We start from the raw sequence: 14,930 nt of genomic DNA, 5'->3' as shown, positions 1-14,930 counted from the left end.
TATTATTATTATTGGTGCTGCTATACATCTCTGCCTGTCTGTCTGTCTGTCTGTCTGTTTGTAAAGTTTGTAATTTGTTAAGTGTCATGAGAGGACTTTTGTTGTGTTTTGCCGCTACATAAATAAAAAAGAATTTAATTGAATAACCACTAGCGTGTTCACTAACAGTTCCTGGCAGCTCTTTCTTATTCCTTTACTTTGGGCCATTCATTCAAGAAGCACAAAATCATAAGAAAATGACAAAGTTGATGCATCCCTGTGGCCCAGCGGTCTGAAGCACACACCGTGTGCAACATCGCAACATCTCTGATTCAGTTCTGACTATGACCTTTGTTACATGTCACCTCCCACTCTCTCCCCCCTTTTCCTGTTGTCTCTACAGTCAACTAATAAATAAATAAAGGCCAAAGGGTAACCAAAAGAAGCTACATTTATCGTTCATGTTTACATCTGGTGTACCATAGAAGATGGTAGATGGATCTGTGGTGCTTTCCTGTAGTTTGTTTTGTGCTACGGTGCTGAACAGTCAACACATCCCCTGTTGTACCATAAGTTTAACATTACAGGTAAAACACATTCAGAATGAGCACTTTGCATTGACAGTGAACAGTTTCCAGATACAATCAATATGAATGTTTACAATTGTCAACATTGCACAAGCACATTTGCAGTATTGTGTGTCCACACTTTTCACACGCTGGTTTTGCTGCTTGTGGCTTCCAACAGGAACCAGACAAATGACACATATGGTATGTGAGAACTTCAGAGTCATTACACGGTGTTTCATTCTCACATGTGGTTCAACAATTGGTGAAATAGAAACTTCTTTTGTGAAAAGCAACCCAACATATTCCATATGCGTTTATAGAAACTTGAATGCACTGACCCAGCTTTACAAATGCGCCAATTAACTTCCAATTACTTGACAAATAGGCAAAAATATGTACTTTAGTGGATTGAAAATTCTCAAACTTTGTGATTTTGTTATCCACTGATAAAGGCCAGGAGATGTGGTTGAAAGCCTCGGAAACACCAAGTAAGTGGATCATGTATTGTGTTTTTTTTTCTTCTTTTTTTTTTGGTCAAGCTATTTTATTTTAGTTTTATTTTATATATGATGTATCTTGTATATATGGACCCCAGGAAGACTATCAACCACACCAGTGGAAGTTAAAGGCGATCCTATAAACAATAAACAGTGCCCTGAAGCTACTGCATTCTTAAAGGGCTCCATTAGCTCCCACAAGTAACAGTATTACAGTAAGTGTAATTTTAAGTTTTTGGGTTACAACATTCAAAAATGAAGCAAAACATGCAAACAAATTCAGACAATCACCTAATGTCCGCTGCTACATTCACGTAGTATACTCCTCTCACTGCAACATACTGTATGTTCAACATACCTTTTGTAATTGTTATAATGGTATACTTAAAAGGGAACTACACCAATTCTACACCTCAAAGTCTGTGTGCAGGTCTCAGTGCCACTGCATATGTGAAAAAAGTGGTATAGGGGTGTGAAGTGATGTCACATGATTGTTATAATTATTATTAATAATGGTTCAAATCTAGAGTAGGTATCGATTGTTATCTGTAATTTAAATTGTGATAATGTCCTCAATTGTGAAGTAGTTAACATTGTGACGGTGAATTACAAAACTTTGAACTCAATCAGTTGTTTTGATATTTAAGGACAAAATTCTGCATCGTCCTGCAGATATTTCTTAAATATCTTGATCTTTTTGAAATTAGAGTTTGTCTAGGTTGTGGTGACTTTTAAGACTGCTCTACTTCAGGCTCAGACTATAGCTTGCTTTGAAAACCTAAAAATATTCTATAGTCCTACTTGCTTAGACAGTGACACTGCTAATTGTCATTGAAAAGGAACATGGTTTAAACTAAATTGGTTTGACCGATCTATTGTAAACTGCCTGCAGTTGCACAGTGTAATCATAGATGGTTCATAAATCATGGATGGAGCTTCAGGTTGCAACACATCGGTTAGTGAGTCCATTGGAGAAGGTAACATGCTGAACGTGTCATTTGTCAGGTAAAATGAAACCTCATTTCCTTTGAGCAGATGCAGCATGCTCACATCAAAACCCACCGTCTCAAGCACATACACACAAGGCTGTGTGTGAATTGATATAAGACACACACACACACACACACAATTTGCACAACCACAATCACGTACTCTTAGTACATGTGAATGTGCGTGTGCAAATTGTGGGTGTGGGTCTTGGACCAGGCAGGGTGTATATATATAAGTCCTGGAAATTCACAACTCATTGTCTGGTCAAAACTTTTGATCTCAACACCTTCTCCTCTGAAAGACTGGTGAGCTGATATTTCAAAACACATTTTCAGCATGACAAAATATGAGATTTGATTTAGAATGTATCATGCCATTTTTTGTATTGTCATTGCTGATGTCAAATGTCATTTGTGTATGTGTTCTGTGTGTGAACACTGGGAAGCTGTGTGCCTGCCTGCAGTGATGAAGGGTAAAATGCTGATTTTTGCCCCACTGTGTTTGCTCCTTTGCTGGATGCTGCCTGTGGGCTCCAAGAAGGTGAGTGGTATAGTCCACCCAGTTAAATCTAAGCTATGTGAAAATCTGTGTCACTCATCATGTTACTTCCATCTAGTACCGGGAAGTTGGAATGTTTTGTTGAGTCACAACGTTGAATCTTTTTGAAAGTTGAAAGTTGAACGAGTCTTGTTTCTAAATATATTTTGTGAGGCTTTTATGCCACAACAGAGCAGGTTATGCTGATAACCAGGTTGTGCCAATAATAATGGCAGTAAAGAAATATATCTAAAACTATCAACCAAACTGCAGCAGCGAGTATCTCCAAACTCCACAGGCAGCCAGGAACAGTATTCACAGGCTAAAGTGAACTGTTCTGAGTGTACTGTCTGACAGTGGTATAGGAACAAATGTGGCGAACCCCGAGGCCCCTAAGCAATATATTCAGTACTTATGAGTAGCAGTATGGTATGTGTAGTGGTGAAGGCAGTGAATATGTACAAGAGCTGGTGTCACCAGCATGTGAGTCAAGTCTAGTACAGTATTTGGGTTTTCAGTAGTACCAATAGTCTCAGCAGCGAACACATCAGTCGTCATAAAGTGAGTTATACATTCTCACAGTGGTACAAACTACTAATTCATGACCTTTTCTTCCTTTTCCCTCTAGATTAGTTACATCTCCAGTCCACAAAAGGCTAACGAGATCATCCCATTGAGCATGGCTAAAGATGCTGTTGATGACATGTACCTTGGCTGCAACAAAACAATGATGACAATGGTCAAGGACAAATACTTTAAAGAAGAGCACAAAGGGGCATTTGCAAAGCTCTGGAAAAAAGCACAAAGTTGTGCAAACAGGAAGCTAGAACATGAAGATAGAGGGGATGAAGCTTTAACTAAGGATCACAAGCAAGCAATCTGTGTTTATACATCTGATGATCTAAAGTTTTATGAGAAGTTCAATGAAGCAGTCCGGACCAACAAAAGCATCTATGGCACTTCCTTTCCATACCACTCCTTACATTTCTGGCTAACATCTGCCATTCAGATCCTCAATAACAATAAAAACTGTCTAATTACTTACCGCAGAACAAATACAAAGTTCTCTGGCAATGTCAATCAAATAATTCGGTTTGGGTTTTTTGCCTCCAGCTCTAGGGAACCAAACCTGACCAACTTTGGTAAGACGACCTGCTTTAAAATTAAGACCTGTTCAGGTGCTTTCCTGAAAAAATATCCACGCCTTAAAGATAAAGAGCAAGAGGTCCTCATCCCCCCCTATGAGAAGTTCAACATAACAAAGAAAATGGAGAAAAAAAAACAATTTGTAGAACATCTGAGTGACTGTGAGATTGTTTATGACCTGAGGAGTGCAGGAGTTCAAAGCAATTTAGACTGCGACGTGGCAAGATTGCCTACTAAATAAAAGACCAGTTGCTCTTCTTCAACAGGTGGAGCAAAGTCAAAACTAAGTTGAGAGTTTAGTCTTGTTCAAAAACCTTCTTAAATCCAAGCTCATTATAATGTATCCATACATTATTCTCAACCCCTAAAGTCATGCTTGAGCGTTCTTTAATTATTGAAGAGTTATGTTTTCATCCCCAACATATTATTCTGTACAGCAACATGAGCAAAAATTTCTGAAAGGCATTTGTGATGTGATTTTGCTTTTATCAGCATTTATGACGATGTACAACAAATATATTTCTTTAGAAGTTTTCTGAATGAAATCAATAAATTTTTAAACAGCAAATTTTGTTTTGTTTTCCTCTGTGAATAGCAGAAGAGAATCTACCAACAAGTTAATAGAGGTGAATATCATTTAATTGTGGATTTAATTAGAATTGAGGCTAACATTTTACAATATTGGGACACATACTGCCTTTACGTGCAGTAATGTGTGGCATGGCCAATACACTTCTGGTAATTTCGTGACCAGGCTCGTCTGGCCACATGTCAGCTGGTTGGACTAGCAAAACATGAAAAAAGGAATTTGAGTGATTTCAGAGAGGTTTATCTAGGTGTGCCTTCACCGAATAAACTGACCAAAATATTAGTACGTATCTGAAGCAAAAGATGGAGAATGTCATCATGGTTGGTTTGACTGAATATGTTTCATTCCATGTCTCTCTCTCTTACATTGCAGTACTCTGCCGCACTTACTCTTTTGCAAAAATGTATTGACAACCCATTGATTAAGATTGGACTCAACAAACACTGGATTACTTTCCGTGACATGTGGATGACATGGGGACAGGCTGTCACAAACTATGTACTGTATAATAAAGGAATACATTTAAAAATATATCACAATGGTTAGTGAACCCATTTGGGACGTTAGACAATGACCCACTGAAGGTAGGAAATGTGTCTTTTGTCTGGTAAAACCAACCTCATTTCCTTTAGCAGCCACAGAGTGCTCATAGCAAAACCCCCCATCTCAGGCACCTGCACGTAAGCTTGACTGTAACATGCGCACAGATTCTTAATGCTTTCATAAAAGATACACACAGTTCACTCACATACTTTCATGCATTTAAATGTGTATGCGAATGCATGCGCAAATTGCGTGTTCAGCATCTTTGTATACTGAAGACTGGTGAGTTCTCCATAACTTTGAGCCATGCATTTTTTAAGTTGGTAAAACTTTTTTTTTTTGCATGTCAAATGTTTGGGATATTTTTGATACAACTACATAATATGATGAAGTACATTAATCTTGATGTAAAACGCATTTTGTGTATGTGTATGGGTCAAAAGGTACTTCCTGACTGCATCGATGAAAAACAACGTGCTGATCTTTGCTACTCTGTGTTTGCTCCTTTGCTGGATGCTGCCTGTAGACTCCATGAGGGTGAGTCGAGCATTCTGGGATAAATTCCAACAAGTTAATATTACTGTAAATATCATAAAAATCAATGGTAATTTCTAAAATTTGACAAATGTTGACAGTAAATGCTGAGCAAGTCATTCATGCATGATGGTAGAAGATAATGGTTTATTACAACCTGTTTTTTACGTAGGCTGCGTATAGAGTTTTCGGCTTTCACATTGTCCCACAGCAGGCCCAACACGAACAGAGTGCATGCTATAAGTCTCATCTCACAACACAAGGAAATGTCTGTAGACAGAATAGTTTGCGAGAATGAACACTGCTGAAAGTATTTCTTCACGTTCAATTTTATTTCATAACACCAAAGACAAAACAGAAGTAAGTTTTTTTGTTTTTTTTTCAACAAAAATTTGTTGGTTGGCTGTTTTTTCCTTTGGTTAATAACATTATATTTATCAAGTCCACTACTATACTACATATCACTGGTGCAGCAATACTAATGATCCAGACTGTAATCTCATTTATAGACCTTCCAGCCACAAGTGGAAGCACTGAAGCGCTCAGCTACAGAACAGCACTGGTCAGTGAGCGAAGAAGGATTTGTGTGCTATATTTTATTTTGCATGGTTTGTATTGACTTTAATGGAAGGGACCTCTCTCTGTCACAGTAAGTTATGTTTTCTGTTACTTCACAGCCCTCTGATGTCATTTTCCCCCAGCTTTAAAGTCAATAATGCATTCCAGGAGATAGCCATGCATATGTAGTACACAGTCCTGGATCAGAGTTTATATGAGTGAAGGACCATGGGCTTGTCTCACAACATACGAGTATCAAATGTCCCATATTGTAGAAAGTTCAAGTTTTATGAGGTGGTTTGGTATTTCTAAAACAGCTTGTTTCAGACAGAGGGTTAAACAAAGATATACAGTAGATTAAATCAGAACAGAAATGCATTTGATTATATTTTTATTAAAGTTCTAAAAAAAAAACGCCCACACAGTGCAGTTACATATAATTTAATATATATATATATAATATTAGCATGCTTCAAGTGATGTATTTCATGTTCATCTTTATTTTCACGTGGTAATTTCAGCTTTGCTTTTGAGAAACAAATCTTAAACACATGTAAGCTTAGGATCAGGCAGACACACAGTTAGGCCAGATTGGGGTAAATCATGGAGCCAGAGAAGGTGTTTAGGCCCTGGACATTCCCACATATCTGCCTGCCGCTCAGCAGCTCTACATAGACCTGGCCTCCCTGCTGCAGCGACAGCAGTACTGTCTGGGAGCTGCTGTCTTCTGAGTCTTCTCTGTTGTCTTCCCAAGTAGATGCCACCACCTCTCCGTTTCTCACGAGTTGCACCTTGTAGTACATCCTCTTGCCTTCCCCGCCCACCTTGGAGTAGACCGAGAAGGAGAAGGAGTACAGTCCGGAACGAGGAGCTGTGAATAAACCTGGAACGAATAGCATTTTTTTAAATTGAATTTGCACAAGGCACCTCTGCACTTTCAAATGTCAGTAAGTGGTAAACATAGAAGGAATTCTAACAAACTGAGTGTGTAAGGTGACATCAGTAAACTGCACAAAGCACATTCATGTGATGTAAGCAGTTATGTTGATGAGTCCATCCTTTACCCGATGAATGGCTCACTCACTTCCCCTTGAATCTGAATAGTGTTGGATGAGTTTGGATCACGTTTCATATTCTACCAGTCAAATGTCTGTCAACCTATTACTAAAGCAGCTCATTTCACTACTCGTCTGTGGTTAAAGTTGCTGATCACCCTGAAAGAAATCCTGCCTCCACATGAGGCATGGTTGGACACCACTTTCATATAGTGTTGAAATTATTGCCTGTGAGCACTTACCCAAGGCAGGGTTATATCCACTTCCATGATTGAGGGTGATGACGTCATAAGGAATGGGACTATTCCTGGTGAAAGGTCCAAAGCAGTTTGTTCTGCGGCTCATGGAGGCTGTGAATGCAACCCTTATCCCTCCTGAGACAGGGGCAAGCCAACAGGGAAGGAAAAACACACTGTCACTACTATTGCCGGATGTGTCTTCAACAGAAGGCAAAACAATCTCACCTCGAGGTCCAAACTATTTTGGAGCTTTTGATCATACCGCATGATCTTCATCACTAAATGGAGTTTGCTCTGTTGGCATTGGAGATGTTCAAAATGAATATGAATTGTGCCCATGAATGGCTATTTAGAGAAGTCCATTGACCAATCAGACTTTAGTATGTGGGATTATGAATGGGGACGTCATCTTTAAGCTACTCTTTTGCAAAATAATAGCATAAAATGGTGACAAGCGTGGCTGAAATTGACACAGGTGTTTTAAATAAATCTAAATAATGAAATCAATGTATTTCTTTCATCAATGTGGAAAAAATGTAAAATAAACTGCTCCTCGCAACCGTTGTTGCAGCATTTTGTGATGACTGAAAATGCTGTATGGCCCCAACCAGAAATGGCCTAACACAAACACAATATTGGGATGAAATAATCAAATGAAACAAAATGGCTATTCAATGTGATTATCAGGACTTTTTATCCATGTTGGCTTTAAGGCGACATGGATAAAACCTTTAAATCACTCAGAAAATGGAAATTTGAACATCTGAGGTGAGATTTTTTTTTTTCAACAATTTTGCATCAGTATGGACAGTCTCTTAAGTAAATAATAGACAAAAAACAAAATAAATTATTTTATCAACAGCTCTAATCACATGACTATGGACTGTCTGTGGACTATTTCTACCAGTGATTATGTTCCAAAGTACCTATTTCTTCAAGGATGCTGTCACCCAGCAGGGACATGCTCGTCGACAGGTCCATCATTCTCATGAAGATTTGATCCTCCACTTCTTGGAGCTCAGTGGTGGCACAGCAGCAGCCTCGCTGGTGCTTGAACGCACACTCACAGTCCCACTTTCTGCACGGCAGATCGCCCTCCCACGCTACTACAAATGTGGAAGGAAGGAAAGGAAAAGAGTGTCATCGATCTACAAATCAGTTGCTGTTTTGTGTTTGGTTAGAATAAAAACTGGCAAAGTCCACACTCCAAGAGGAATACTGTATATGCTAATAAATATTTGCAATACACGCATGTAGTGTGCGCTGATTCTTACCATACAACACCAAACATTGAAATGCAACAACATGTCAAAGGTTGGTTTTCTCTGAGCAGCATTGGCTGAACAAATTTCATCAACATTTATACATCAACACATTTCATGCACCACATTTGACAGAGATTAAGGAGTGTGTTGAGTTGGGTGATGGGTGAATAATGATATATATCTATCTGTGCATCAAAATAAGATTTTAAAAAGATTTGACTGAATTTGCAATTTATAGCTAGCATAGGTTGTGATGGGGACAAAATGTAGTACACACACACACACACACTATAATGACCCTTTTCTTTTTCCTTCTTCTGTAGCATTGATCATGGCCAGCTCACCGTTGATCAAGCATCTTTGTCACTTGTTGGCCCTCAGTTGTTTCTCATGTGAAGTTGTGCTAAGAGCAATATATCTGAATAACAGTTTTGTTTACCTGCTGCCACTCGTAGGCTGCGTATAGAGTTTTCGGCTCTCACATTGTCCCACAGCAGGCCCAACACGAACAGAGTGCATGCTATAAGTCTCATCTCACAACACAAGGAAATGTCTGTAGACAGAATAGTTTGCGAGAATGAACACTGCTGAAAGTATTTCTTCACGGTCAATTTTATTTCATAACACCAAAGACAAAACAGAAGTAACCTGTAATTTGATGTTCTTTAGTTATACAGAGCTGTAAGTGTGTAAGTGAATAAAAAATGGCTAATTCAATACAGTAGGAAATGCTGTTTTTATCTATTGTTGTTTGTTACCTGATGTAAAGTTTAACTTTGATAACACACCCGAACAACTATTTTGTGCATCTGTTTTACTGTGGAAGGGATTTCAATTCAGGTAATACCAGAAATTTAAAACAAACTTTTTTTCTGGACAAAACTGCATCCAGCTTTGCAAAATGATGTAAACAAGCTGAAGAAAAAATGTCTCAACTCACTGCAGTCCAGCAGAGAATCTCCTCTTCAATCTTTATCCACGTTAAATCTTACAGTCCAGCGTTTAAACCACCAATAATCCAGATAAACAGTAAAAGGTAGAAATATACAAACAGTGAGGGCCCGAGGGTCTTGCAGTAGTATTCACAGTGACAGCTTGTAGGAGATCTTCCTATTCACGTCACCTTTATTTCCAAGTGGGTGGAGAGATCTCTGTGTCCAGTCAGCTGGCAGCTCACACTCTCCAGTGAACGGTCTACTTCCCTAACACCATTCTCCTCCACACTTTCAACCCTGTGCTCCTCGGGCTAGGTGTGACCTGTGAGGGCAGGTTTCAGCAGGGACCGTCCTGATAAGCTCCCCAGAGTATATCAAAATCTCCTGAAGATTGTATCTTTCAGAGCCTGTGTGTATACAGTATGTTGGTTATTAGGTCAGAGGTGTCAGGTTGGCTGATAGGATTGCTCATTTTGTTGTTTGTGATAAGCCTGCTGCATTATCGCTCTGCACCTGTCAGTGGAAACTGATGACACTGGGTCAAAGAAGGCTGTAGTTTACTTTAGGCTGGTGTGTTTCCAATAGTGTGTATATGTCTTTTTGTCAGTTGGACCATGAGGAAGCTGTTTGAAATGGGAAGTGTTGAGTTGAATATTGACACTAGTATTATTTGAAAAAGTCTTGAATTGTCTTTATGAGCAGAAAACACACTTTGTGGGTCATAGGAGCTGAATGACTGATTATCTTATTACCTACATTTAAGACATAACACTTCTGTAATACTGCACCTTTAAGGGACAGATCTGTGGAGCTGCACATCACCATAACCTCACCTGTCTCACAATATTTAGTTTAGTGGGTGTGAATTCTGATTTTCTTGCTAAAAAAATGTCTTTGTTCTCAAAGTGTAAATATTGTGATCATAACTCTGTAGCTCTGTACTCAAATTTGAACTTCACTGTGCTATGGTAGACCGGCAATGGTTCGTCTGTCTTATTCTTTATAAAAGTGGAATCCATTCCTACTCTGGATGTTCCATAACTGTGTTTAAAGCAGGTATAATCAATATTTCCATATTAGCAATGAATCAGATGACTACATGTAATCTGAAAGGTTTCGCTCATGGACTGATGAACCCTCAAATAATTATCATCTGACTATAAAGTTGCTCTATGGAGCTTTTTAGCATCTTTTAGCCCGCAACTTTACTGTCTTCACACTTTAATCTGCATCATTTCGTGATGCAGCAAGCTCTCGTTCTCAGTGAAAAGCTTTAAAAAACAGCTGTACGCTACCTATCTAGCACCAAACGACAGACACCATCAGCGATCAGCTGGTGAACATTGTGGAGCATTTAGCAGCTTAAGAGCCAGACACGAGGTGGAGAGAGAGCAAAAAGGAGAGTGAATATTGGACTTAAATTCATCAGGTGGCCGTAAAGACAGAGAATGACTGATAATGTTGATCCAAATCTGCCAGATATGTAACAATATCAACTTTATAATGTGATATTATCTCAATGTTGTGTTTACAGCTCGTCTCAAATGGCCCAAAAAACAGTGAATACAGGTTTAAATGTCTTTAAAACATGACAAGAAGGTTCCCCTCAGATAACCAGCAGTGAATTTGAATAGATGAAAAAAAGTAACTTCAAAGAAGAAAAACACAAATGATTACTCCACAAACGTTTTGCTAGGTTTATTTTTTTATCATGTATTGAGATCTCAGTGGTTAATAGTGATTCATGGGTTGAGCATGGCAATGCAGACAATACAGGCTCTGTATTATGAAATTCAATGGCAGTGTACACACAAAACCCGGGTGATGCTTATCAGCTCTGGCCTATAGTGTGAGATATATAGGAGATATAGGAGAAAAGCTATCTTTAAACATGTTCACCATAGGAAAAGCATTGTTAAAACGGTGCCTATGAATCCTCCATAAATGCCATCAGTCTCACATTACAAGGAGGGTCCCGGTAGGAGGACGAGTGTCTGCTGAGTGTTTATTGTTCTGCAAGGACTCTTTATGTTGTGAAATTGTATCCCAGCTATTTCTGGAAATCAGCAGGGATTAGGGATTTAGGTTATTATCTTTAACCTTCATTGCTTTAAAGTGTTGAGAAATAGTTTTCTTTAATTTTCCGATACTGTAAATCATTTTTGGGGTTTTCATGTACCCTATCATATAAGCTCATGCAGTAAAATGTGTGACAGGATCCAGATTGTAAAAGTTTGTCTTGAGAAGATTATAATGTATACTCTTACAATGTATCCCCAAATAGTGTTTTAAATGTTTCAATTATGAACAAAAACATCTTAATTGTTTTTCTGTTATGATGTTAATAATAATATATATACATGGCCATGTAAAACTGTCATGTTGGTTCTTTTTGTCTGTTTAGATTTTTACATTCATTTAAAATGCTTTCATTGTGAGATAAAAGGGACGCTAACTGATTAAATTTTGGAACAAAATAATACAGCGTTGCATTATATGACCATTAAGAAACACAGCATAATGTCAGTAAGGAAAGAATATGGAATAAAGACAATTTAAAAGTATCCTGTACTGTAGCTTCATTACTACAGTATAGTTCTGTGTTCTTCATTGCTTGTTACACTTTTCTACATACTTGTTTATATAAATTCCATTTAGTAATAGGAACAAATTCCATGACAAGAATAATAATGGGCACTGATTGGCCACGTAGCAGAAGGCACTGAAATATAAAGTGATAAGATTAGCAAGTGAAGGAGTGACATTGTCATTTCTTGAAACCAGCTAAATGGCCATCCATTGTGTCATGGTAACTGAGAATAGCAGCACGTTACTGTATATCATTCATGCTAGCGGCTACATCAATACTAAGGCACAGTGTTAAGCTACAAAGCAGATGTCATTTCTATCAAGCAAGCTTGGTTAAAAGTCCTTTTTATCTTTTGGTTCCTGTAAAATCACTGAAAATATATTGAACACTATCAGTTGTTCATGCTTCGACCCATTCTGCACTACTGTACTTATTATTTTCATTATCTTTGGATTATTTTTCTTTAATGTCCCTTCCCTGGTTGTGACTAAAAACCTTGTAACTCAAATGACATGTTTTTTTCTTTAATTGCTTTTGGATGGATCCGGGTTAGGGTTAGTGTAACAAGTGTTATGAATGCCAGGCACTCAGGACATATACAGTATATTTGTTTTGTCTTCAAAAATAGAGTAGCCAATTAAATTAGGTTATTGGTGAAACAAAGTTTTCATAATCTGTCATCAGAATTATGCTTCTTTCACTTTTTCGTCATAAGTGCCGCTGCCCTTGTATGCTCCCACATAGCCGCTGGTGTCGGGGGTGTCCTCGCGCCCGGCCTTTCCTTTTCCTTTGCCTGACTCGTCAAAGCGCTCCTTGTGCGCTCCAGTGTACTTGGTGGTATCAGTCAGTCTGTCCACTGCTGCTGCCTTTGCCACTTTCTAAAAGCAGATAGGATAACATTTTTAGTGAAAATTCAAGTGATGTAACAAACAAGCAGTGATTTCACTCTTTTGTTCATTCAGGTAAGAACATACACACACAAACACACACACGTTATCCCATCTGCTTGCTTTACTTTCTGCTCAACTCCCAGTTATTTTCTTCCCATCACTTCTATGAATTATCCCAGTAAAAGAACTGACTTAACCTGTAAAAGAATGGCCATTTGAAGCCATGTGTTGGATTTGGCGCCATCCAGTGGTATAATCAACAATGACACTGTGGCACACAACAATGGGGACTGAACAATGCACTACGTCATATAACTGCATGGGGGGATGCATACAGTAAGTGGTGAGTATGTTGTGGTCAGAACCAATGAAATACTCACAGTGATTCCGATGTTGGTAGGCTCCTTCCCAACAACGAGACCATAGACCTGCTGAAGTGCCTCGTCTTTGCTTTTGCCTTTAAAACGTTTCGGAGCCAACTCTGTCAGGGCCTGGGTGAACTGCTCAAATGTGATTACACGAGCTGATTTTGCCCTGAGGAAAGTAACAGAGTTATCCAAATAATGTCATGTGCCTATGTGCATATTATTATTATGATGCCACGGGGCTAGCAGGCAAGGGTATAACAGTGTGATTATTTATATAAAAGAGCGAGCACTGGAAATTGGAATTAGCTATACATATTTTTCACACACATATAGGCACTGAGAAGTTGTGTCAAGCTGGTTGCTGTTGCACTGTCATTGGCAATATTAAATTAATTTAGCCATACTAATGGCGTCGCTCTAGGGACCACTTTGGTCTAGACTGAAATATCTCAACAGCTATTACATGCACTACCAGGAAATATTGTACAGACATCGATGTTCCCAAGAGGTTCAATCTTAATACCTTTGGTGATCCCTCGACTTTTCATCTAGCATCACAGGGTCAATGCTTTGGTTTATGACCAAATACCTGCAAAACAAATTACTTTCAAATCAGCCTCAGCTGTATTTTGCTATGTCCTACGTTTAGTGCTAGCAAGGCTGACCTTTAGGCTATTTTAAATAATTTTAGCCATTAAGGTGGGTCACGTTTTTATTTGACAACCTTTTCCAGTATGCTTGTTTGTGTTTTTTTCCCACAGCACCATACCACGAATTACCACTCTAAAACTATTAATTAAATTATAGACATATGAATAACCAAACAATGAATACTGACTATCCATGGTTTTGTGCAGATGATATTGATGTCCGCTGCAACAGTTTACTGCTTTTCTCGGCTGTTTGTTACACTGTGATATGGCTTCTGTGTTATGAATGTTTTAGCGGTGGAAGGTTGAGCATCAATGAAATCTTACTTGACTTTGCTGAAAATTATGTCAACATCTGTCGTGGTGATGTTTTTGCCGTCGACGATTTGGCAGTCCTTGCACATCTTAACAAAGTTCTTGCCATTCATCTCCTTCCCTGTGGCCTTAGTGTCTCCATGGACTGAAAACTTCTGGAAGGAGGTCTCCACCTCTGCTACAGACACTGAGCCCTCAGCCATACTGACAGATACACATACAGCATACATGCACATCAGGTCAGTGTGCAGGTTAACAGAAGATTCAGGTACTGTTGACACAGATTCACACGCAGACACAAACTGATAATGTTGATAATGTTCCATTGTCCTAATCATCAAATAGCCCTTCAAAAAGTGGTGACAAACATCATGACTTTGATTGATCCTTTACTTTCCATCCTTGTCAGGACACTTTGTGAAATTAAAGAACTCACAAATTCAGAATGACTCTATTAGCTGATTGACGATTGGCCTGCCAAGAAATGGCTGCCATCATGGTCAGTCTAAGTGAACATTTTCTCTCTCCCTCTCATACACACACACATACACACACACTTACACATCCATCATTATGTTAGTGTTACTAAAGCTGCTCTCAGGCCAATTTAATTCAATCAGCTCAATTTCCAAATGGCTGCTCTGCTGTTCAATCTACAGTGAATGAACAAACGTGCTCCTT

At 38.7% G+C, this 14,930-nt stretch overlaps 3 protein-coding genes across 3 annotated transcripts; 1 reads left to right on the top strand and 2 right to left on the bottom strand.

The window, feature by feature from the left end:
- The first annotated feature begins 2,485 nt into the window (after positions 1–2,485).
- Positions 2,486–4,215, top strand: LOC139301023 (ecto-ADP-ribosyltransferase 5-like). The gene is made up of 2 exons (XM_070924271.1): positions 2,486–2,575; positions 3,201–4,215. Exons 1-2 carry the CDS (start codon positions 2,501–2,503, stop codon positions 3,957–3,959), a joined length of 834 nt encoding a protein of 277 aa, XP_070780372.1. The 5' UTR covers positions 2,486–2,500; the 3' UTR covers positions 3,960–4,215.
- A 2,308-nt stretch (positions 4,216–6,523) lies between these two features.
- On the bottom strand, positions 6,524–9,034 carry cbln18 (cerebellin 18). Its single transcript, XM_070926099.1, has 4 exons — positions 8,941–9,034; positions 8,163–8,342; positions 7,240–7,371; positions 6,524–6,825 (listed from the first exon to the last, which is right to left on the bottom strand). The coding sequence occupies exons 1-4, from the start codon at positions 9,032–9,034 to the stop codon at positions 6,524–6,526; spliced, it is 708 nt and encodes a 235-aa protein (XP_070782200.1).
- Positions 9,035–12,712: 3,678 nt separating this feature from the next.
- tppp2 (tubulin polymerization-promoting protein family member 2) lies at positions 12,713–14,452 on the bottom strand. Its single transcript, XM_070923712.1, has 3 exons — positions 14,262–14,452; positions 13,297–13,450; positions 12,713–12,904 (listed from the first exon to the last, which is right to left on the bottom strand). Exons 1-3 carry the CDS (start codon positions 14,450–14,452, stop codon positions 12,713–12,715), a joined length of 537 nt encoding a protein of 178 aa, XP_070779813.1.
- Positions 14,453–14,930: the final 478 nt, after the last annotated feature.

This window comes from Enoplosus armatus, chromosome 2, assembly GCF_043641665.1.
Source record: "Enoplosus armatus isolate fEnoArm2 chromosome 2, fEnoArm2.hap1, whole genome shotgun sequence".
In the NCBI taxonomy this organism is placed as follows: domain Eukaryota; kingdom Metazoa; phylum Chordata; class Actinopteri; order Centrarchiformes; family Enoplosidae; genus Enoplosus; species Enoplosus armatus.
Note: the sequence above shows the minus strand (reverse complement) of the source record. Positions and strands in the feature narration are given on the sequence as shown.